The sequence below is a fragment of the Camelus dromedarius genome, chromosome 6, assembly GCF_036321535.1.
Source record: "Camelus dromedarius isolate mCamDro1 chromosome 6, mCamDro1.pat, whole genome shotgun sequence".
Classification (NCBI taxonomy): Eukaryota; Metazoa; Chordata; class Mammalia; order Artiodactyla; family Camelidae; genus Camelus; species Camelus dromedarius.
The window spans coordinates 20428325-20454356 of NC_087441.1; the positions used below are offsets into that span (position 1 = coordinate 20428325).

Consider the following 26032-nt stretch of genomic DNA (forward strand, 5'->3'; position numbering starts at 1 on the left):
CTCATAGATTGTGCTTTGTTTTGTTTGGCACTTTACAATGAACTGCTCACCATTTTGAGAAAAGTCGTTTCAGAGAAAGCAATGTTCTTCATAGATTTCAAGTCACTAACATGACATAGTTCTGAATAGAAACAAAATAGGAAAAAAGCAGTCCTAAAAAGGTCTCTGCCTCCAGTATGTTTACCAAGTAACAGTGTAGAAATTTAACAGCATCCAGGATTAGTAATATTTAAGCACTTAATAAAATCAAACTCTGATCCTAGGCTGACCAACACAGTAGCCATGCACTTGCTGAGTGTAAAATACACACTGGACTGAAAGAACTCACTATAAAAACATTTATGGTTAAAAATGACTTCATCTTTTGTTTTTACTTTTTAAATGTGGCTAGTAGAAATTTTAAACTCACATGTTTTGCTTATACTGTATTTCTGATGGACTTGCTGCTCTAAATAAACAATGCAGTAACAAAATTAATAAAAAGCAACAATACTGATTGTCAGCTAATAAGACAGTAAAGAATGTACACTCACTTCATCAGTAAGTTCTCCAAACACTGTTATGACATCTATTAAAAGACTTGCAGTATAGAAGGACTTGATCATGTTTCTGGAAGAGAAAAGAGAGTTCGTCTAGTTTAAATAAAAATTAAAGATGGAGAATTAGTCTTGCAGCTACAAGACAAAAACTTCCAATGTTTATAAAAACACTCTGAAATTAATGTTTTATATAAAATCAGATTTCAAGAACACAGTGGTTCCCCTTTTGTAATCTCCCTCCTACACTGTTATTAGGAGGAAGTAACAACACATATTACAAATAAATACACTACATCAATGTTTCATAGTATATTTTTGGTTTTAGAAAATGTAGTGACAGTACTATCTGAATCCATATCAAGCCATGTGTTATTTCTTTGTATTTAAATATTATTATAACAGTGAACAATCATTTGAATTGATGGGGGTGGGAATTTTTAAGATCAGTATCATTGAACTAGGCTGTTTTTGGCTAAAATCGACTCAGATTTTGCTAAATGTTAAAGAATGGCTTGTTAGGGCATATTTACTGAGAAAACAAACCTGCCCTTAGTATTCTTCTTTCAGCTATTTTCTCTTAAAAGACAGGATCACTCTTGTAACCCAAAATCATTCTGAGATTACAAAAGTAATTTTTAAAAAATAGAATTCATTAATCAGAAGTCTGAAAATGATCAACAGAAAAGTGTATAATTCTAGTTATATAGTAAACAAACTTACAATTTTTATTTTATCTTTCTTTACTTACTTGTGAAATCTCCCAGCACGATCTTCATTATCTGCATACAAAAACATTTTCAAAGCATAATTCTCCAAATGGGCAGAACCAACTATTTCTTGAGTAATAGCTTCATTATCACCCAACTGTTTCTTAAGCTAAAATAAAATGAAACATAGAACTTGCAATTCTGGACTCACAGAAGTGTATGCTTAAGTACAAATAATCCTAATAATGAAATCCAGTGTATAAAATTTTGAATAAAGACACTCAGGATAATCTTAAAGTATAATTTAGCTCTAAATATCAAAATAATCAAGAATAGAGGGGAAGTTATAGGTCAGTGGTAGAGCGCATGCTAAATTTAGCATCCTGGGTTCAAAACCCAGTACCTCCAGACATACATACATACATACATACATACATACATACATTTAATTACCCTCCTCCCAAAAAATTGAAAAAAAAATCGAGAATAAAAAAGATAATACATCCAACTATCTATGTAAAGCATCAAATATTTCAAATTAGTGTATTATCCAGCTATCCTAAAAATGGAATTAAGAAATTCTTCCCTAACGATATAATTTAAAATTTTAATTTATTTCTATTCCAATTTCTTCTATCAAATACAGAAAAATACAATGAGAAGGATCATTATATCCTAAAAAAGGACCTCTCTGAGCACACTATGAAAAAAGTGATCTAAGTAAGGTGACAAACTTAGAATGGGATTATGAAAGTTTAAAAAATTTAGACAAATATATACCTCAAATCAACACAACTGACAACCATGTAAATTTCCAGTAAGTAATCCCTTTCCTATACATAGACTGCTTTAAAGTGTTTTACAAACAACAAACTAAATTCCTATATTTTACTCGGACGGTCACACTGGGATAAAATTATCTTCTGGAATATCAGATCTGAGTACCACACTACTGTTTAAAAATTGATTTTTTTTCAAAAAATGTTATACAGTAAAAAATTAAGTTTTGAAAAAGCCATAAGATTTTTCATAAAATCAGCAAAGTAAACATTTTCATAATTAAGGCCCAGAAGAGACTGAATATTGGAATTTAAGGACATTTGGACATGCCTGTCCTAAACAAAAACAAAAAGGCCCCACATATAATACTAGTGTACTATATCCAAACTGTGAAATGATTTACTTGTACAGGCAATTTAATTCCAGAAAATTTAGTGGGAGTATATCATTTCATCTCAACTTCAACATAAAATATCTGGCAGTAAAAACATACTATTACTCAAAGTTTTCCAACTATAAACAGAAATATTACAGCACAGGCAGAAATGTCACCATGGAATAAACTCAGTCTCCTTGTTATTTAATGTGGATAATAATAAATTCCTGGTAAGTCCCTTTACAAATGTAATTTTACATTTTGTTTACTATAAAGAACTGTTTGAGTTTTGTCTTATAAGCTATTGTTATTTTAACTATTACTGTTAAGCTGTAAAATTAATAAAGATATATTTTATATAAAATGTCTGTTACAGATGGTATTTTACAAATGTACTGCTATGTGTCAGACACGTTCTTCCTCCCACTTCCAAATCCCACCCTCCAAAAGAGGAGTACTCATTTTTCCTGCATCCATATTAGCAGTATTAAACATCAGACAAGCTCAAAGGCAACTGAGTTGTCAACAGTGGTGCCACCAGGGGTGCCCTGGGTGGTTAACAGCAGATGACAGAGTTCTGGGTTAGAAGGCAAGACAACCATACAAAGTTAGAGAGAACACTACTGCCATGGCTGCTTAATACAACTAGGCTTTGATCTGAATAACTTCCAACATGTATTAAAAAAAGAGCTCTGGGCTAAATGGTAATAAATGTTTTGATTTTTTAGTATGTCTAAATTTTGTTTCTCTAAAGAAAATAATGCAACTGATCAAATATTTATGTTTCTAATTCTCTTGAGCAGGTCACATAACTAAATAAGCAAATAAAAAGTAAGCCACAGCCATTAATACAACTGCCTTGGAGGAGATGAATTAACAGGGAGTAGACCTTGACACTGTTAAAATCGAAACTGGGATGGCTGGGCATGGGAAGTACAGGGTGGAGCCCTGATTACTAAGTGAGATTACTATGGTTTAGCACTGCCTTCCTGATGCACTGACACCTAATCAAATCCATTCAATTTTCCCTGGATTGGTGCTTCTACATAACCTGTGAAGTTGTATCACAGTTCAAGATGACTCACTAGTCACCTACCACACTCCTGCTGCAGAGAATGCCTGGGCATTGAGAGGATCTTATCCTGGGACCAAGAGAGGGAGGAAGACAATAGGCAACTTTCTTCATCATCCCTGTCACTAACTAGTGGCCCATTTCATTAGTGTAACAGCTATTCAAGAATTCCCAAATCAATAATTCACGTGACTGCCGGAGGGAAGGTTAGAAAGGGTTTGTCGCTTAAGAAAGGAGGACTCAAAAGCCATCACAGTAACCTGGGACAAGAGACAATGGTATATGCAAAGATACTGAAACTGACTAATTTATAATTACAACTCCCTAAGCAGTATAACGTAAGTTTTTAAAAAATTGTCTAAATTTTCCTCAGCTATAATGACACTGATTGCTACCAAGAGGAAGAACTAAAATGACAACACACAAATCAAATCAAAGGGCATTTTAAACATTAATCAGAAAATAAATTTTCAGTGTTTAACTTACAGCTTCTAACTGATCCATTAGCTTTGATAAAAATTTACGACATTCAGGAGTTTTACTATCAATCTTCATTCCAGTTTGCATCGCATACAAACGACCTATGAAGAAAAATACGATGATTTGAAAATTTTCCAGGGCTGAATGTTCAAAATGTTTTGTCTAATAAATAATTTAAAATTTAAGTGAATTTATAAGTAAAATAAAACTCTGACTTACTATAGATACTATTCACAAATATAAAGAACACAACAATATTATCCAAAGAATGCAAGATTCATGATGATGGTAACACATATTTATGAAGATCTTCTTTTTTGGTATCACATTTAAAAAATAAAAGGACGAGGTCCTAAGCTGGTAAAGGGACCTGCGGTTTAACTGGTAAGCGAGGGCATTCAGTAAAACAACAGCATGTACAGGAGCACTTGCCAAGGGCCAGGTAAGTGATACTGATAAATAATACACAATAGGCGCTGGGATAGTGGGAAATGCGACTTGAGCTGAGGCTAACACGGAGAATTGATAAAATAAAATAAAAGAATTGAAATAAAAATAAAGGCTAATGCTAAAAATCTCTCTGATACCACAATCCTAAACAGTTTACCTAGTGATAAGAGCTGTGAATGGTTTGGTGGACTGGTGTGTACAGTTTACCCCTTACGTTCAACATGCTCTGGAGATCTGAGTGGCAGGCCAGTGCTCCACAGCACGGACACATCGTTCTAACTAAAACACATGTAGGTAGTTCTCAGATTTTTATCACTGTAAGTCATGTGGAGCTACCATACCTTCTTGTGTATATATTCAAGAATTCCCTCAGGTAGATACCAGGAAATAGAACTGCTGGGTTGCTTTGAGAGCTACTCTTAAACTGTCCTCCAAAACAGATGACCAACATGCAGTTAAATACACAACACATGCAAGCACCCATTTCTCCCAAACTCACAAAAAAAAAAAGGTTTTAAATTAAAAATTGATATCAAACTTTCTATCAATCTCAGGATGTGTTACCTCATTGAGTTTACATGTTCACTATACAAAAAGGTATTAGATATTTACTGGATAGCTCTACATCCTCCTTTATGGATCAGGACTAGCTATCAAAATAAAAGAAAAAAATCTGCCTAATCTTCTGTTGGGCTGTCTGTTTTTTTTTTTTTTAACAAATTGCCTTGTGGCAGTTCTTTATACAGTATGAAGGAGGGATATCATGTTTATTCCCCCAAAATGGAATCTTGTGAACATTATCCCTGCTTTATTTTCTCCTCAGCAGGTAATCAGCTTCTACTTCTGTTCCTACTACAACTCCAACTGAAACTCCATGGCAATTTTAGACTATCTGGTTTGCCGATGTATCCCTGGCATCTGGGAGAGTGCCTGGCCTTCGATAAACATTTTCTGAATAGATAAATACATGAATGAAAGAATAGCTCATTCTGCCCCACTGATTTAAATGTCACTTTTTTCATTCATTACCATATATTAAGTTTTTATGGGATAAAAGGGCCCAATTCTGTATATTGTCTAGCTTTGTTACTTGTTAGCCCTTTGCTTTATTTATTACAGCTTTAGAACATGGCTTGGTATGTTAGCTACTTTCAGGATTTCCAATTCAATTATGTCTACCCGACATACCTTCTTTAAAAACGTATTAATATACGAATGATACAGTTATGTATTTTATGTGTATTTTTAATTTCAATCGCTTTGTCTGAAGGAACTACTTTTGAAGGCTTAGACTTTCACGGCTATCTCATGTGACAGAGCTTTAAGTTTAATTTATTAACGCATTTAAATTTCCATATACCAAATTTAAGGGTTTTAATCCATCTGGGTATTAATGAGAGAAAAACTGGAGTTAAAAGTACTGTACAGATTTATACCGCCTCAAAGTGTAAAAAGCATGATGCTTTTGATTTTTACTGCATGGTAATGAACCCTGGTATCAATCTGAGTCAAAGACAGATTCTAATTTAAGAAGCCAAAAACTCACTTGTTTAAATATCCATTTCTTGGATCACAAATGTGACTAAATTTTCTACCTTTTTCCTCTTTCTCTTAACCAGTCACATTTAGCAACCTGTCAGGTCATTTACCCATTTGCGTATCACGTTCTAACCCCCTCTCCTCACTCAATGCCTTTTAAAGCAAGGCTGAACACCCTCTTCTTTTTAAAACAGTCATATCCCTTGAGTTGCTCAAGGTCTGTGCCTGTTTTAGCCAGCTCTTTTGTTGTTGTTGTTGTCGTAATTGTGATTGAACTCCCCAACACCTCTTTGTGAGTTGTTCAAGTTTTTCTTCCAGAATTTTTGTTGCATTTCTTTTATTAAAAGTACATCACATGAGCTTTTTGGAAAATAAACATACAGGCTCCAAATATTATGCCGTCTTTCAATTTCTGAATGTTGTTTTAAAACACAGCTCAAAATATTTATGTACTCAAAGCTATTATATGCAATTACTTTTCCCTATCAATTCTAAGCTTGAAAAGTTCTTTTATCTCCAAGAAACTTAATATTCAGTTACAAGATTTTTCTAGGTTTTCCTATGGTCTAATTTTTCAAATTTAGCTCTTTAATAACTTGCATTCCTCCCCGCCCCCTGCCCCCACCCAGTTACTGGCACCTGTCTCAACTACAATTAATAAATATTCTTTTCTTTTGCTAATGATTTGTGGTTCTTTAATTTTTTTTTTTTTTTACTTTTTGTATTTCCTGGCTATTTGATTACACTGAGATCACAGATCAAATGTCATCTCCTCATATAATAACACCTATAACTGATAATATGCTTTTTCTTCCTCCAAATTTAATCTTACTATGTCTTACTGTATTACCAATTTTTTCTGAAGAATTTTAAATATTCCTGTTCTTATTTTTTAAGCAGAAGGCTTCTGGTAGAGTGCAGAATCTAGGCCATGCCAGACTGCTCCTATTTCCCCAACAGTCCCCACCCTAAGCTACACTGAGGCTGCAGCCTTTGAGACCCGTATGATCCCAGATTGGCTGGACTGTGGGGAAGAAAGTATTACTATTTCTATTAATATGTTTATTTCATTCTTTATAAGCTTCTATTTTTATACATCTTTTATAATACACACATAGTATTAGCACATCAATAAGGAAATATTACTTATAAATAATTTACATAATATTGAAGATTTGTGTTTAATTTTTTTTAAACTCACAGACAGGTGAGCAAAAGATTAGGAATCACTGCTCACTGCATACTCAATCCTTTATAAACTGTATTTTTCTGCTCCAACGTAGCCCACATCTCTCCTCATGGCCCTATTCCTTCTACCATATTCCCTGGAACTACTGTTTCAGAAACAGAAAACTCCCCTCCCTCTCCTCAGATACCTTCTCCCTCTGTCTTATTAAAGCCTGGATGTCACTTGAAGAAATCACTTTATTTGCAGTCTTTTCAAGAGAACTAAAAGAGTACTGTCAAGTATGACAATCTTTGCACCCCACTGCTTTTCTCTTTGCATCCCACTGCTACTTATAGTATTGTCTCAATGTTTTCTAAATACTCTGGTCCAGGGCTCATGCCACTCTCCATTTGATCTTGTTATGCTTGTAGGTGCCCATGGATCTCAGGATCTTTTCATCATCTTGAAAATTTCACTGTTCACATGAATAATTCTAATACTTGTGGCACAGACTGCTCAGTGCCTACCTGCATCCTTTCTTTCCATCTTCTTTACTAACAAGACCCCTACATGACTAGGGAGTTGTAATGTAACTAGCCAGAGGAGTGCACTTCCCAGTATTCCTCAAAGAGAAATATGGCCATGTAACTAAGAATAATATCATTTAACCAAACAGTATTGAGGGAGATTTCTGGAAGTCACCTTAAAAGGGGGAATGACAGCAGGGGAAGATCTTACCCTTCCCCTCTTCTCCTCCCTGCTGCCTAGAAGAGAAGTGGGATGACAAATTCTAGTAGATATTCTGGACTACAAGACTTAGTAATCTTGTGCTGGTTTGTAGATTTGAAATAGGAGAGAGCTTGGGACCCTGATGATTTCACAGAATTGGCACACTGGCACTGGGTACTGCCGACAACAGACTGTCTTTTAAATGAAGGAGTAAATCTTTATTTTACTCAGCCACTGTTATTTTGAATTTTCTGCAATAAGAAAGCAAATCTATTTCTAATGCATACACAGTGCCATGTTCTCAATTCTTACCAACACTGATCTCCAATAATTGTATGTGCTCTCCTTTACATGCCAGTCATTCCATAATTAAATTACCATCTCAAACTGCTGTACCACCAGTATCAGTATATTAAGCACTCACTCTAGACATAATTTCCCTTTCTTCCAACTTTAAACTCTGCTTGTTATAACAGGCTTCCAGTTCCTTGGCGTCTCCCTACTTCTTCATTACAATCTTTTCTTCTTTAACTTCCCTCTGCAATCAGCTTTAATTTTATGATATATTGTTCTAGAATTTTATTGTCCTATCTCTTATTGCTGAATCTTTTCATTATGTTCCTCTGGCAAAAGCACCCTTGTATATAAACCCAGCTATTCTCTTTCCCTATGCCCACATACAAGCAACAGAGACCACTGACAGATTATTATAAATATCATAATTATCAACATCAAAGAGCTTAATATTTTTAATATTGAATAGCCCAGTATTATTTATTCAATCAAAGTGAAACACACTTCAGAGATTATTGATATTTCCTTTGAAGCAAAATCAAATTATTCCTAATTCTCTAACACCATCAGCCTCCTTCACAACACAAATATAAACAAATATCAGCTTTTTCCCTTTAAAAGTTAACCTTAATAACATGGCTGTTACTTGAAATATAGTGTAATGACAATATAGTTTAATGGTTTCACCGACATGTCTTTTTTCTTGGTTAATATGCATATTTAATCTTCGCAATCACAAAGACGTTATTATAAAGTACACTTTTAATTGAAGAAATGGAAAGAATCATCTCAGAATGGGAAAGATTTATGATAAAAACTGGCCTGGCTTTTACATTTCTGAATATCTTATGTGATTTACAATTCTTAAGTTGTACCACAGATACTTTTCCTAGTATTAATAAAATCTACTTATGAAAATTGATAAATACACTAAAAGATCTTTTAGTCACAAAGGGTGGAAAAAAGGATCACTTTCATATAGAACTCTGTTCAGGACAAGTAATTCATTGTAGCAGCATCAGTACATGGAACATTACCTACTAAAACAGAATAAATATGTAGCTAAAATCTCTATAAGAAAATATACTTGATTTATTTCATTAAGAAAACGTGTTTATTTTTATGAATAAATATTATTTGAAGATGAGTAATGAGGCATATTTGCAAAAGGATTAAATACTTTCCAACCTAACTTTAATTTAATGCGAAGCATTTAGGAGACAAATATTTACTAATCCTGAAGGTATGTGTAATTCAAAGTTCCATTAAATCTAAACATTAACATTCTAATACAGCCTTGTTTATACAAGAGAAATCTAAAAATGTGCAATGTGTGATATAAATACACAAAAGGTATATTAAAGCAACTGTGAAGAGTGGTGCTTTAATAGGTTAATAAATGTAGCACTCAAATAGGAATCATTATGATATACACTGATGTACAAAAGCAAATTTTATTCTAATAAACAGAACTGAATACATTACTCTTCTCAAACTGTATTATAAATATCTGCTATATGGTTAGTATTATCTTTTGTGAAGGGACTTCCAGGTCGAAGAGTAAAAAAAAGTATGAGTAAACATGTATTAATAAAGGGTATTTACTTCATTCATTCCCTCCTCAAACAAATATTTTTAGAGTTTCTGTCATAATTCTGCAGCTTTAAGAAAAAGCTCTTTGTGAATTCTTACTAAAAGATAGTGCTGGGACTTAGCAAACACTAAGTGATGATCTCATTACTAAAATGAGACCACAGATCCTGATTCTGACCACATGAAGTAATGAGATCTGCCATCCACTGTAAACATCAAAAAAACTAGACAAAATACACAAAACAAGTTTTCAGACAATGTAAACAGACAAGGTAAGATAGAGACATCTGAAGAAACAAAACATGAGGTGACATCAACATCAGCCTAGCATTCTGCCTGGATGCACATCCCAAACTAAGGAGCAGGAAGGAGTCATAAGCAGAGCACAGTCCTCTAGCTGAGTTGCAAAAGCAGACTAGAGTTCAGGGAGACTGCAGCAGCTATAAGTTGAGGGGCAGAGTTCTGAAGAGCATGAGAAGCATGTGAAGGAGAAAACTCCACATGGCCAAAGAAGGCACAGAAGCTGGGAGCTGGACTGTCCCCAAAGCACATACGGGGCTGGGATGCATTCAAGTTCCAATCAACCACAGTGGTGAGTTCTAGAGGCTTACCAGGATATTCAGTAGAGACCCCCCAAAGGGATATGCTCTAAGTAATAGGGTTAACCTGTCCCTAAAGCAAAGGCTACTGTAGACCTGCCCCCAAAAGCTAAAAATAAAATAAGGCACAAAAGAATCGAATTGAACAACAAATAACTTAATTGTTGGCCACATCAAATCTCTTCAAAGTAAGAACAGACATTCAAGAATTTAAACTCCAGACATTCAAGAACTTAAAATTCACTGTCCTGCAACCTATCAAAAATTACTAAAGATGGCAATAGGCAGGAGAATGTAAACATAAGATAAAACAATAAAACAATGACAAATTAATGATAATGGCAGATAATTACATTAAAATCCTGGGAAACCATTCTGAAGTATTTAATGGAAACCATGAGTAAAATGGGGAGAAAGAACAGAATCTACACAAAGGAACCCAAGAGGATTCTTAGAGATGAAAAACAGATCTGAACTGGAAAATTTACTGGATAGGATTAATAGTAGTTTAGACATCATAAAAGAAAAAATTAGTGAACTTCACAACACAGCAGTAGAAACTATTCAAAACAAAGCAAGGAGAAAAAGGATTGAAAAGAAAAAAAAGACCAGAGTCTCAAGGAGGTGTGGGAAAATATCAAGTGTTCGAACATATGCATGGATACCCTCCTCTTCCCCCCAAAAAGGTGGGCGAGGTGTGGCAAAAAGGACTGACAAATTAAAACTCTTTACCCAGCAAAAATATATTTCAAAAATAAGAATGAAATAAAAATTTGTTTTACACAATAAATGCTGAAAAAACTGATGGCAATCCTACATAAGAAATGACAAACTCTTCAACAGGAAAGAAAATGATAACAGATTTAAAACAATCTACACAGAGGAATGAAGAGTGCTAAAGAAGGCAATTATGTGGGAATATAGTAAAATTTTTTATTTCCTCACTTTATAAATTTCTTTTTAAAAAGGACAGTTTAAAAAAATGTATTCTTGAGTTTATGACATATGTGTAAGTAAAATGTATGACAACTATAGTCAAAGGACAGAAGGGGAAAAAAAGTGAAGTTCTTACCTCATATGTGAGGTGCTATATCATATGACTGGAGAATGTGATAAGTTTTTGTAAATGCTAGAGCAACCACTAAAAAAAATTAAAACAAAGAATATCTAATAAGCCCATAGTGGAGGTACAATGGACTTCAAAGTGCTTTCAAAAAGAAGTATTAACCAAGTGTAAAAAAATGTGAAAACACAAAAACCTTAACAAGCCACAGAAATACAAATGACGAATTGAATGACAGTGAGAACTTATCAAGCACTGAAACCTATTACATATAATCCTGTGCTGCTCACGAATATGGAAGCTTTCACTTTGAATAATCAAATGTAATTGTCATAAAAAATGAATCTTATCAAAGATAATTTAAACTTGCATGGGTGTCAAACATAAGACGATGACAGTTAAGAATGAGCTATTTGACTCCACTGACCCTGTCCCCTCAACCTTAGGGACAGTTTGAAAGAGCCTAAAAATGAAATGATTTACTTTACTCAAAAAGGAGTAAATATTCAAATGACTTCTTTTGTAAAACAAAATTCATGTCTGCATATAGGTTTGCAAAAACAAACATAAAAGAATGGAATGCTAATGAGTAAGTCAACAGCCCAACTTTCTGCGTGTTTTTATTATTAACCTGTCTGCTACAGTAAAGTATCCTGAGTTAGCTTACAATAAAAAATGACATGTACTTAGACAAGAGGACTTTGGGCTCAAATTAACTGAACAGATTCAGAAATCAGCTAAAAAAGAAAAAAACTTCCTATCTTTACTGGCTTAGTTAAGCTTATCTGTCCTTAAAAAATCCAATTTCTGTGTGACTTAACAACAACAAATAAAAGGCAACTGATTACTTATTTTAATATCCATGTAGCTTGCCACCATAAATTTAAAAATCCAATTATCATTTAGCCTTTAAACTAAATTAAAATTTTACACTTGTAAATTTACACTTGTGCCTGATAACATCTTTGTTTTTTTTTTAAATTTAAGTATAGTCGACTTACAATGTTGTGCTAGTTTCTAGTGTACAGCACAGTGATTCAGTTATACATAAATATATTCCTCTTCATATTCTTTTTCATTATAAGTTATTACGATATAACACCTTATAGATGAGATACACCAAATATATTTACAACTTCCCGAACAACTGCCTTTAATTTTCCTATGATCATATAAATGACTCCCAAAGAACATCCATGCACTTTCACTGAATGTCTATTAATTGTACAATACCACCCCCTAGAGGAAACTTTAAAAAAATAAAACTTGAAACAATGTGTTTACTGTTACTTGAGCAAATTTAAAAGGAAGGAAATCTTTCTAGTTTTAGCTTTATCCATAACACCAAATCGCACAGAATCAAAATATTTATCATATAGTATCCATGTTTAGTAGGGACTCAAATATTTTCTGCCTTCATTGAGGAAAAAGAGAGAGAAAGAGAGCTCAGAGATATGTTAACAGCATCCAGCCTGCCCTCCGTTTCCATCCTCCACTTACTAGGAATCTCTCAGATTACTGCACTGGCTCCCCCTTTCTTTTTTCACCAAGTTAACTTGTCCCTTTTCCCTCACTCACTCTGTAACTATTCTCTAATTACTACTTACTATCAACATTTTTTCCACCTAACTATTTCTCATCTAGCATTTGTCATTCTGGTTCTGGCTCCTAACAGAAGAATCAGGATGATTGTGAGGTTCCAATCAGATATTCTAAAGGCAAGCAGTGTTACAATGCCAAGAGCTACATGAATGTTAGTCACTGGCCTCTTTACTCAGTGATAGCCATAAGGCCATAGTTCCCTCTAGGGACCCCTGTTATCTTAAAATTCAAGTCAATTTAACAAACAGTTTTTTGAGCATCTATTAGTGGCCTAGCACTACCTGGTACAGTAAACGCACCAGCCTTCCTAAGTTTACAGTCTAGAAGAAACAAGCAAATGAAAAGCAACTAAGATAAAAGCCTTACAAGGTCCACTGAGGACACAGAGTAGAAGCACCTTAAAACTAGAGAGTTTAAAGAAAGCCTCCCAGAAAAAGTGACATTCAAGCTAGGACTTTAAGGATTAAAAATAGAGTAGGGGGTGGTAGGGACGGGAAGAGATGCCAAGACAGAGAGAATAGACTGTTGGAAGGTTTGAAGACAACAGAAAGTGAGTAGGGTTCTAGAAACAGTGAAATTCAGTTTGATTAAAACTATAAAAGATGATTCCATGTTCAAACCATGAGTGGTCACTAAAGGCACTTACATTTTTTCTGATAGTCAGATGAGCTACTACAGGTATTTTTTTTTTAATTTGCTTTTAATAATGTTCTTGTTTTTTAATTTTTTACAGTATGAAACATGCCAACTTATAGAAAACATTAAAAAAAAAGATAATTTAAAAAAACCCATAAACCTAAAGGACACAACTTTTTCTCCAAGTGTATGCACGTATGTGTATACATGTAAATAAATTCATATTGCAGTATATATATATAACTTTATATCCTGCATTTTCATATAAAATTTTCCCCATGTTACAAAAGATGCTTTCTAATTTTTAAATAATCACACCCCTTTCTATCTAATAACAAGATTTACTTAACTATTTCCATAAGGATATATATTTAGGTTGTTTTGAGCTTGCCATAAATGTATAATCATTCAGAGAATTCTGCATAAAGCTTTTAATACATCTGTGATTATTTCCTAAGTACAAGCTTTTCAAAACTGAGGGAATTACTGAATTATCGATACTTTTACATTCCACACATTCTGACAAAATGCTTTCTAAAACTTTGAACCAATGCACAGAGCCACGTCAATGAAGATTTCACCATATATTCATGTGTACTCAAATGAGTTTAGTCAAAAAATGGTATGTCATTTTAATTTACACTTATTACTAATTAAGCTGATTGTTAATTAGTATTCTTCTCTTTTAGTGGTTGCACATATATATTCTTTGTCCATTTATCTATGGAGATCTCAGTTTTGTTGTTGTTTTTAATGGATTTGTGTAAGTGTTTTATACATCAGGGAATTAACCCTCTGTCTGTCATCTATTGGAAATATTTCTTCCTATGCAATGTTTTTTTTAAAACTAATTGTACTGTTTGTGTCACATAGAATTTCTAAGTATTTAGTTAACTTTATCATTCTTTTATTCTGTGCTCTTTCCACTAAGCATTTAAAGTAAAACTTTCTAGTAGCAACAAAAACTACCTGCTTATAGCAGAAAGTAGGAAGGTATGTCAATAACTTAGGTGTAAGGTGAGGGTGTGATATCAGAGGAACTAAGGAGATAAGCAAAATCTTAAAAATCTGATGACTAGCTGATTGTGACAGATATGAGGAAAGGAAGGGAAGGTCAAGCTTATAATTTCTAGCTAATAAATGTGAAAATCTGACATATGAAAGATATTCTAGAAAACATACCAATATTAGCTCAAGTCAAATTTTTTAAATGGAAGAAATAGACATAAACATTAAAGGACTTCCTCCCTAAAGCGTAAAGTTCTACTTTACCAGTGGTCTCTTTTTTTAATCTAAAGGAAGAGATGAATCTCCTGCCTTTCAAGTCAGATATGAGAAAAAAAGCAATCTTCTCAACATTTAGGAAACCAGCGCAACATTTGTTACCAAAAATCTGACAATGATAACACTTTAAAAAAAGAAAAGGCTGAACCAATTTCACTTAGGAACACTCTTGGGGGGAAAATATAGAGAAAATAAAGTAGACTAGGACATGAAGCAAAATACACAATAAAATATATAGACTTTACATCAAAAGCATGATAGAAATAAGGAAAAACTAACAAATTGGGCACCTCCAAATTTTTTCATCTGTGAAACCCTGTTATGAAGACAAAAAGAGAAGCTACAGACTGGAAGAAAATATTCACAAAACACATTATCTGACCAAGGACTAGTAACTAGAGTATCAAGAACTTTCAAAATTCAATTAAAAGGGGCTGGGGTGGCAAAAACAAGAGCAGACACCTCACTGAAGGTGATATACAGCTCGTTAATGAGCACAAGAAATGATGTTAATTTCCATAGCCCTCAAGGAAACAAAGATTAAAACCATGATGAGGTATCACCACACCTATCAGCATGACTAAAATTAAAAAGTGGTGCCACACCAAATGCTGGTGAGGATGCAGAGAAACTGTACTCACACTTGTATGTTGCTGATGGGAATGTAAAATGGAATAGCTAGTCCGGAAAACAGTTTGCCAGTTTCTTATAAAACCAAATGTGTAATTACGATATGTCCCAGCAATTGAACTTTTGGGCATTTATCCCGGAGAAATGCAAACTTATGTTGACACAAAAATACTATACATCATGACTGTTCATATGAGCTTTATTCCTAATAGTCACAAGCTGGAAACAACCTGTCTTAGTCCATGCCATCTGGTAAAACAAAGTACCACAAACTGGGTAGCTCATAAGTAACAGAAATGTATTGCACACTGTTTTAGAGGCTGGAAGTCAGTACCAACAAGGCCACGGACCTCTGTGTGATCTCTTTCCTAAAAGCACTAATCTCACTCATAAAGGTTGTACCTTCATAACTTCATCACACACATCCCCACCGCCATCTACTAATACCATCACTTTTGAGGGGTCAAGATTGCAATATGAATTTTGCTGGGAGAAACAAACATTCAGACCATAGCAGAACCCTTATGTCCATCAATCGCTCAAATTTCAAACTGTGAGACAGATATATAGATGACTAAAATTTAAAGATATCTATACATCTATCTCATCATATATACATATATCATGGAACTGCACTGAGCATTAAGAAAGAAGCAAACTATTGATAACTTGACAACTTATCAATAAATTGATAAGAGGCAATCATGCTGAGTAAAAAAAGTAAATGAAGCGTACAGAAGTTGAGAACTGTGAAAATGATTCCTGTAGAATATCTGCATACTGAAGTTTGGAGAGCACTGGTTTAGTATGTCTAGAGCATAAATTATAAGGGAAAAAGTCATCATGAGTTATCTTCTGTTAGACAGCAGAATCAGACCTACAAATACAGCAGGCACAGGAATTATCAGACAGCAAATAGAAATGTAAATATTTTTAAAGCATTTAAAGAAATGAGTGTTTAAAAATATATAGTTCACAAAAGACTATCAGAAATGGCTGGGCTGATTTAAAAACAAAAAAAAGAGAACATCTAGAAGTAAAAAACGAAAACAAAAACTCAATAGATGGATTAGACAATAGAATAGATGGACATGAACACTGACCTAAAGAAATTAAACAAAATGAAGCATAGAAAGAAAACAAACTATGAAAGCATTAACAGACAAGAAGTTAAAGGAGAAAAATGCAACACATGTCTTATTAAAATTGCAGTAGAGAATAGAGATAATAAAGAAGCAATACATGAACAGATGATAGTAGAAAATTTTCTAGATTTGATGAAAGACACCCATCTACAAATTCAGGAAGCCAAAGTCCCAAGTAAGGTACACAAACAGAAATCAAGGCCTAGAAAATCAGAACATAAACCGTAAGGAAGAGACTGATAACTTGGCCCTATTTTAAAATTAAGAAACTTTGAACATCAAAGGCCTTCATAAATAGAGTGAAAAATCAAACTATAAACTTGGAGAAGATATTTGCAATGCATATACCAAAGGATCAGTAGCTAGATTACTAAGAAAAAATAATGAAATAGAAAAATGGTCAAAAGCAGTAAATAGATATTTCAAAAGGAGATCACAAATGGTTAATTAACATATGAAAAGATGCTCAACCTTATTAAGATTCAGTGAATTGCAAATTTCGCTCCAATGAGACACCATTTCACACTCACCAGATTGGCAAAAATTAGCTATTCTAACAAGCATCAAATATGGTCAGTACAGTTGCATTCATTTTACTATTCTTTAAACTGTATACTCTTTAACATGCATATGTTTTGTAACAAAAATATTTTTTAAGTGCCACCTGGAGTTAGCAATAAAAATCTTTGCTCATGATCCTGTTGAGAGCAGTTTTGGTAAAATAATGGGCATGAAACCTAGACTACAGCGGGCGAGAAAGGTTCCATGAGATAAGGATGTAAAGACAACTACAGACTACTATTTCAGGCCCACCTTTGAGGTTGGGCGGACAGGACTGCAACCTTAAGGGAATGTCATAATGAGAGCTCCTCTTATTTTTTAAATAAAGGAAACTGGGGCAAGTTTAGAAAGAAATAGCAAAAGACAGATAATGACACAAGAAATAAAAGGTCCCTGGCTAGTCACAAAGGTACATAATACCGAGCCCATAAACAGGGATTAGTTTTAGACAGGAACAAGGGATCCTATTTCATTGTTATAAGACATAACCTCTTTGACTTTATCACATTCTTTTTCTCCTTGTTCTATCCACTCCAGTTACAATGGCCACTTTGACCCTCCTTCAAGCAAGCCCCTACCTCAGGACTTTTGCACTTGTTACCCCCTCTATGGAGAATACTCTTTCCCCGGTGATGCAAAGCCTGCCTTTCACTCCTTTCAAGTCCTGCTCAGAGATGAACCCAGAGAAGCATTCCCTGACCACTTTTAAAATGAAATACCCTCCTCACTTCCTACCACCCTATTTCTCATACTGCCTATTTTTTCCCTGCTTTGTTTTTCTTCATAACCTTCTAATATTCTAATAATATATTCATATTATCATTTCATCTCCCCACCCCATAGTAAGTAAGTTCCATGAATGCAGGAACTGTAGCCACAGTGCCTGGTAATGCTCATACAGGTAGAATCTCAATAAATACAAGCTGAATGAATGATTAATGGCCCCTGTTTGAGGAACCTGAAAAACAAGTATAATGGAAAAACGCTGTTACTATTTGAACAAAATGGGGTAAAACCTTGAGAGTAATCAACTTACTGCCCACAGAAGAGGTGACATTTGAGCCAGAATCTGAAACATGAGGAGTTTGCCAAGTGGAGAAAAAAAGGCAGACATTGCAAGAAAGTGAAGAACGTGGAGGTCTGAAAGGGCCTTGCACGTTTGAGAAACAAAAATGGGGGACACCTGGAATACAGGATAAGGATGACAGCAGACCGTAACATCCACAACAGAGGACACATTATATTGAGCTTCTCAAGGCTAAAAATCCTTTTCAGAAGATTTATAGTTGCTTGGTCACTTGTTATACCTGCAGTAAAGTTAAAGTATAGAATATAAAATAAAGTTTACTGGACCTACTCTCTTCTGCAAAGGAAAAAGTGTAAACACATTTAATCTGTGTTTTTCATCAACTGTAGATTACATGTACCACAGTCAACCAAAGTCAGAGTTCACCCCAGAGTTCATCCTATGAAATGTCTCAACACCAGGTATTATCCAAAGAAGGCTAAAAATTCTCACTGGTGGGAGAGAGCTGTGTGGATGCAGAAGGGGGAATGGGTAAATCCAAGTGCTTGTTTTGTAACAGATATTCTTCATTGATGAGTTTCTGAATGGGCTTGCCTGTTGTCATAATTAACCTGCACTAACTACTATGTTTTCAACTAGTCAGTCTTCCTTTTGTGCACATCACTACTGCCTTTGGGACACTAACGTTCGTTTTAGCCCCAACTCAAATTACTTAACGACCCAGGTTATTTTCAGGATTCCCTAGTAGAGACAGAGGGCTCTTTTGTCTAAACACAGAAAGAAAACCTCAGACCTTAGAACAGTGTGTTCCAGAGTTCATCAGCCCTTGAAGTCTGTTTAAAAATATTTAAGCACAAGACTGGAGAGGTAGTGGACCCTATGGTCCTTTTGAAGTTTTGCCTTTTCGGGGCCTGCAAAGGGGCGAAGAGAATGTGGGGTGGGGGGGAAATCCACGAGGAAGGCGGGACCCCAGGGGATTCCCACGGCAGGTCAGAGGTCAAAGCTCAAGTCTAAAGCCGGGGGGCGGGGCCTGCCTTAAGAACCAGCGGGCGGTGTGAGGGCCCCGGAGGGTAAGGAGGGCCGCGGCGACCCGGAAAGACTCACAGTAATAGGCCACCACAGGGTCCCGCTTGTCATGCTCCTGAGCTGTCCTCAGATGATGCTGTATGCTCTTAAACTGTGGGGGCAGCGGGGGCAGCGAGGTAAGCGCGGCCATCTCCACTCCAGGAATCACCACTTCCTACTCGCGCGCCACCGACACTTCCGCTTCCGTCTGGGAGGGAGCGCGCACGAACGCGCACGGCAAATCCCGCCCATTTTCCCGTTGCTCAGAGACAGCGAGTCAACTACGGGTTCCCAGCAGGGACAACCTCAGTGAGTCCGGCTCGTAGGCTTTAGAGCCCAGAGGAGGCTGAACGGCTCCGAAATTACGCTGCATGTGGCAATAGCGCTCTCTGCTGGCTACTGGCAGGCAGGAGGATAGACTTTATTTCTCTTTGTTTCCAACCTCGACTCCCCTTTTGCGGCTGAAGAACGGGTAGAAAGGGAAAAGCGAGAAGAAAATAATGTTTGCTGATTGGGAGAAAGGGTAAAGGCGTGAATTGCCTTTGACATCCTTCAGGAATTGTCACTTACAGTTCCTCAGATTATACTAATATATATATATATAATAGAAACCTTTCCTTTACTTTAGAAACTTTTTTTCTTTTAAGAAACTTTAAATCACGCCCTTCTGTGCTGACACATTGGATAAAATAACCAGACTCCTTTTCAACTTAAATGCTAGGAACGTTAAGCTTAAAGAAAATTGAACTTTTGTTCTGAGCTGGGTAATGTATACACTAGTGAATGAATGATTTGGAGATACTTTGTTTCTGGAGAGTGATGAACGATCTGCAAAGTGTTTGACAGTTCTTATCTTGTCAATGCACAAAGGAGGCGTTCAGGTAATGCTTCTTGCTCAGTGCTACCAACTCCTACTGTTGTAGGTAGGCATCATCAACTTTTTCTTCTAACATCGGTGACATCTATTCTTTTTCTCTCCTCTCCATCCCATACCATCATCTTTCAGGACTTTACACTTTACCTCCAATAACCTTCATCTTTATTCCTTTATTTCATCTCAGTCCCCAGGTTTGAGAGTTCTTCTTAAAACTAGTTTTCACTGAAATCACATCATCTCCAAGAAATAAGATCTCAAGCTCTGAAATGTCCCTGTGCCTCCTATTCCCTAATCAACCATCCACCTTACCCTTACCCCCAATCTCAGCAGAACCCCTTCTGTGTTCTTGTATTATCTCCACTCCACATCCTTTGTCTATCCCTGTTTGCAGAGTACACCACCTTACTCAAGGGGCTGCCTTTCTTACCCCACAGGAAACTCAGCTCTATATTCTCCCCAATTTCAGCAAAACATTCATTACCACTTGAGAACATATGTGCTATAGACTGAATATTTGTGTCTCCCCCAAATTCATAGGTTGAAACCTGATGCCCCAGGTGATGATATTAGCCTGTGGGGCCCTTGGCGGATGATTAGGTCATGAAGGCAGAGCCCCATGAATGAGGTTAATACCCTTATAAAAAAAGACCCCAGAGAACCAGCTTGCTCTTCCACCATGAGAGAATACAGTGAGAAATCAGCAGTCTGCAGACTGGAAGAGGGCTCTCACCAGAACCTGACTACACTGGCACCTGAACTTCCAGCTTTCAGAACTGTGAGAAATAGATTTCTGTCATTTATAAGCTGCCCAGTCTGTGGTGTTTTGTTATAGCAACCTCAACAAGCAAAGCCGGCATGGTTTCTCTCTCCTTCTCTATTCCCACCATCCAATCAGATTGGTAGAGAAATAGAGTGGAATAACCGTAAATGTCATCTCTCTGTCCTTATGACATCTCATTTATTCTTTTCCTATTACTTCTCGATTCTCAGTGGTGGTGATTCTTAAAGTTCACCCCAGAAGCTCAAAAAAAAAAAAAAATCTAGGTCTCGCCCCTGGGCATTCAGATTTAATTGTTCTACATTGGATCTTAAGTATGGGTGTTTTTAAAAGGTCTTCGGGATATGTTGATGACACAGCCACTGTTGTGAAACACCAGGACACAGCTGAGGTTTCAAGCCTTCCCCACAATCTTCAAGTCAGACCCTCTGCCCAGATGACTTGGTCAGAAACTGCACTTTCTGCTACTGAAATCAAGTTCACCAGATATGAACTATTGCACTTCCCCTAGGCTGCAACGAAGTAATACCTAACTACACATGCACTTGAAAAAAGTGTGTATGCGGCTGTAGTCTGGTAGAGTGTTCTCTAAATATCAGTTAGTTCAAGTTGCTTACGGGTAATGTTTAAGTCTTCTGTTTCCTTCCTGATGTTCCGCCTTGTCAATTGATTACTGAGAGAGGAATGTCAAAACCTTTCATTATGACTGGATTTGTTTCTCCTTTCATTTCTAGCAGGCTTTGCTTCATGTATTTCGATGCTCTGTAACTGGTGGCATACGCATTTATAACTGTGAAGCTTCCTGATGAAATGACACTTTAATCATTATGAAATGTGTCTTTTATCCCTGTCATTACTCCTTGCCCTGAAATCTGCTTGAGTTTTCTTATATTAATACACCTAATTCAGCTTTCTGATGCTTACTGTTTGAATGATGTATCTTTTCCCACTTTTTTTTTATTATCTATTTGTAAAAATATTTAAATGTTTTAAATACTAAATCTTTAAATATTTAAAGTGGGGTTCTTGTTAGTAATTTGATCTGGGTTTTTGAAAAAAAAATGCGTTCCACAATCCCTGTTTCAATTTGGAATGCTAAAATCTTTATATTTATTGTAACTGTTAATGTTTTGAGGTTTAGGTCTACTACCTCATTATTGTTTTTGATTTTGTCCCATCTGTTTTTGTTCACTTTTTGTCTTTTTGGCCATCTTTTGGATTAACTGAATGTTTTATGATCCCATTTAATTTCCTTTGTTGGCTTATTAGCCAAAATTTTGTTCTTCTATTTTTCTGGATGTCTTACATTTTGTAGTATACATCTTTAAGTTATCATAGTGTACTTCAAGTGATAATATATAACTTCATATATATTATAAAATCTTATAAGAGTATACATGATATGATTTGCCAGATTGGTCTCTTTGTTACTTTCAAGAACAATTTTGGATTTATCTATTGTATGTTGTTTATTTTCTAATTTATTGCTTTCTGCCTTTATCCTTATTAAATTATTTTTGTTTTCATTAGTTTTATTTTTAAGTTCTTGTGTTTGCTATTTGAAGTACATCTATTATTTATTTTTAAATAAGAAATGTATTTTCAGCTGTCAATTCAATTTGTCATGTACTACAAATTTGGTAATATAATATGGGTTTTAATAGGTAGTATTCTGACTGTTGTTCATTTATAAATAGTTTGCAAAACTTCAGCTTAAATTGCCTTATTTGACCCAAGAACTTTTTATGAAATAACTTTAAATATATTTTCAACTGGTTAGTTATTTGTTTAGCTTTGACATTCTTATTAATTTTTGCTGTATTTGCACCTTGGTTAGAAAAATCAGTTTTTATATTTTTAAGTATGTCATATATATTTAAATACCTTATATTTATAGTCTATAAATGCTATATTTTTATATAGCTGCATGCTAACAATCCTGATAGAGTTACTAACAAAATGAAATTGTAGAATGGTATAGATCAGTAAGGAATTAAAAAGACTGTCCAAACCAACTCTCACAAGATCTATATCTTTACACATAGCAATATGCAATGTTTACTTAAAAGAAGCATATGTAACCAAGGCTCTTTGGTGGCTTAGAAATGTCATCCTTCCTCCTTGTCGGTTGAGGAATGAGAGTCCAGGTTGACCAAGGAGGCTAGATTTCACAGGTCAGACACCTTGGAAGGGAGAGCTGCAAAGCAAGAGCACTCGGAGATCTATGAAGGGTCTTTGACTGAGTCATGGTTAGCGTAACATCTTTACACATCTTTACAGGAAAGGAACTACTTGAAAGGTTCACACAGAAGATTCATACAGAACTGAGAATAGTTGCTTTTCCCAACAGACGGGGTAGAAAGTCTCTTAAAAAGGGCATACTTTGACAATGTTCTAGAGGATGAATCAGAACAAGAATAGACAAAAGTGTTCATCTGCTACGGTTACGGGGGGGAAAGGGGGTAGGAAAAGATAAATTTGGGAGTTTGGGATTTGCAAATGTTAACCACTGTATATAAAAATAGATAAAAAAATTCTTCTATATGACACAGGAAACTATATTCAATATCTTGTAATAACCTTTAATGAAAAAGAATATGAAAACAAATACGTGTGTGTGTGTATACACACATACACATGACTGGGACATTATGTGGTACACCAGAAATCGACACATTGTATCCAACTATACTTCAATTTTAAAAAATCTTTAAAAGGGGGGGGGGGTGTCTGTTGGTTTGTTTTTCTTTTTTTTTCAGTGATCTTCTCTTAGAAAAATCCTGAGAGGCAAACCAGAAGAATGTCTCCCTTCTTACCTTGGGCACAGCAAAGACCTGCTTCCTGTAGCTACAGCAATTTCTGTTGCAACCATGAGTGCAATGGACTGAATGTTTGTGCCCCCAACAATTCATGTTTTGGAAATCCCAACCTCCAACGTGATAGTAGTAGGAGATGGGACCTCTGGGAAGTGATGATTAGGTCATGGGGATGGAGCGTCATGAATGGGATTAGTGCCCTTATTAAAGGAACCCTAGAAAGCTCTTTGGCTTTCCTTCCACTATGTGAGGATACAAAGACAAGTCTGTAACTCAGAAGAGGTCTCTCATCAGAACGTGAACATATCAGTACCCTGATCTCAGACTTCCAGCCTCCAGAACTATGAGAAATACATTTCTTTTGCATGTAAACTACCCAGTCTAGGTATTTTGTTACAGCAGCTGAAACAGACTAAGACAATGAGTCAACCAGCTTGAGGAAAGGGTTCAAGACTTTGAGAATGGTGGAAAGACAATGTTTCCAAAGCACCAAAGGGGCATCTCATAGAGCACTCAGAAAAGTTTTGTCTTAGTAATGGGGCCAAAAATACCCCTTCAGTGAGGGCTAAAATGGTTCCATCTAAGAAAGCTGAATAGAAAGCACAAAGAAGCAACTATTTCCAAATAATTTAACTGCTCCCCAGAATAAAATTTAAGAATATTTATGGGAATATAAAAATATTCAGCATCCAACAAGATAAAACACACATGTCTGGTATCCAACAACAACAAAAAATCACAAACCTTCCAAAGATGCAGGAAAATACGACCCATATTGTAGGTGTATGTGTTTGTGGGAGGATGGGTCAGAGCAGTCCACCCTGGTACAGGCAATAAAGCGTGTTTTATCTCTAAATAATTTAAAAATAAGAATAAAACATACTAAACATTGTTGCTGTTTATTAACACTAAGGACCAGTGATTCTAAACAAAGACAGTGAAAAAATATTCCCCCCTTCAGAGTGAGCTATTTCCCAGGGTCTGCACCCTTTTGTCACATCACTGTATCACTCACTAGAATAGACTCTCTTAAGGGTGCTAAATCTTGGTTATCTTTGTATATGAATTCTTAATGCAGTACGTGTAGAGTAATAGATACCAACCATTTATTTGTTGAATGAAGGTAAATTGGGTTTTCTCCTGTGCATTTCATGACTTGAAAATCCTAAGTGTGGAAATTCATGATACCAACCATAAGCTGAATAATGCTTAAGAAAATACTGAAAACCTCAGTTTTCAACTGACTATATTTATTTCCCTAATAAAGCACCAGTATAAGGCAGTCACGCATAAAGTTTTTAAATGATATCAAATGGATGATTATTGGTAAGACAGGCAGATAAAAAGAAATGCACTGAATTAATATAAATTAATTGTCTTTCAAATAATTTCATGGCTATTTAGGAAGTCTAACTTAATGTAAATATAATTCTCTATTTCAATAATCTTAAGTGTAGAAACTATGATTATAGGATACTATGAGCACAGAGGATTTTTTTTTCTCCAACAAGAAACAAGGAAACCATGTAAAATACTTTCCATAGCATTTTTTATTTATTTGGTGGCCATATTACCATATTATCATATCATTTAATATTAAAATTTTCAATAAAACAGTATTAAAAATGCAAGTGCTCCATTTCTTCAAGTTGGTTATCAAACTATGGAATGACTCTTTTAATAATTCATTTACAACTTTTGTACTTAATTTATATTTGACATGAATGCAAAAAATAATTACATCCTCAAAATTTATGCTGCATAGTTCAGTGAAAAAGGAAATGGCTTTATAGTTAGGAAAGCTGAATTCTAGTCTGATTGTGTGATTTTGGGCACATGTATTAACCTCCCTAAGCCTCATTTTTCCATTTTGTGTAAAAGAGTTAATAAAAGTTTCTCTGGCCATAAAACACTGTGATTGATTAAGATGTTGTATATGAAAGAACTCCGTAAAACTACTATTTAAAAATGAGTTAACATTAGTTCCATGTATATTTCCTAATGTGTGACAAAATTAAAATGAAATGAAATGTGTATTCAAGAATCCCTGCCTTAGAACTTAGTATTATAATTTCTGTTAGACATAAATTTCATCCATACTGAAGTCAGTTGAAAGAACAGATATTTGTGTTTGAAATTGAGATACTCACTGAATAAGATAAAACTAAATAAAAATGGTTGATAAATAACTGTGGCATGACAGTAGATAATCAACTTTTCAG

At 35.1% G+C, this 26032-nt stretch overlaps 1 protein-coding gene across 1 annotated transcript in view; it reads right to left on the reverse strand.

Moving 5' to 3' along the window:
• VTA1 (vesicle trafficking 1) overlaps positions 1-19544 on the reverse strand; it is a 61438-nt gene extending 41894 nt beyond the window's left edge. Inside the window, exons 1-4 of the mRNA XM_010983699.3 lie at positions 19379-19544; positions 3961-4055; positions 1288-1415; positions 534-609 (exon numbers count right to left, since the gene is read on the reverse strand). Of these exons, the coding sequence (XP_010982001.2) occupies positions 534-609; positions 1288-1415; positions 3961-4055; positions 19379-19490 (411 nt within the window). The 5' untranslated portion in view covers positions 19491-19544. The remainder of the gene's footprint in view (positions 1-533; positions 610-1287; positions 1416-3960; positions 4056-19378) is intronic.
• Positions 19545-26032: the final 6488 nt, after the last annotated feature.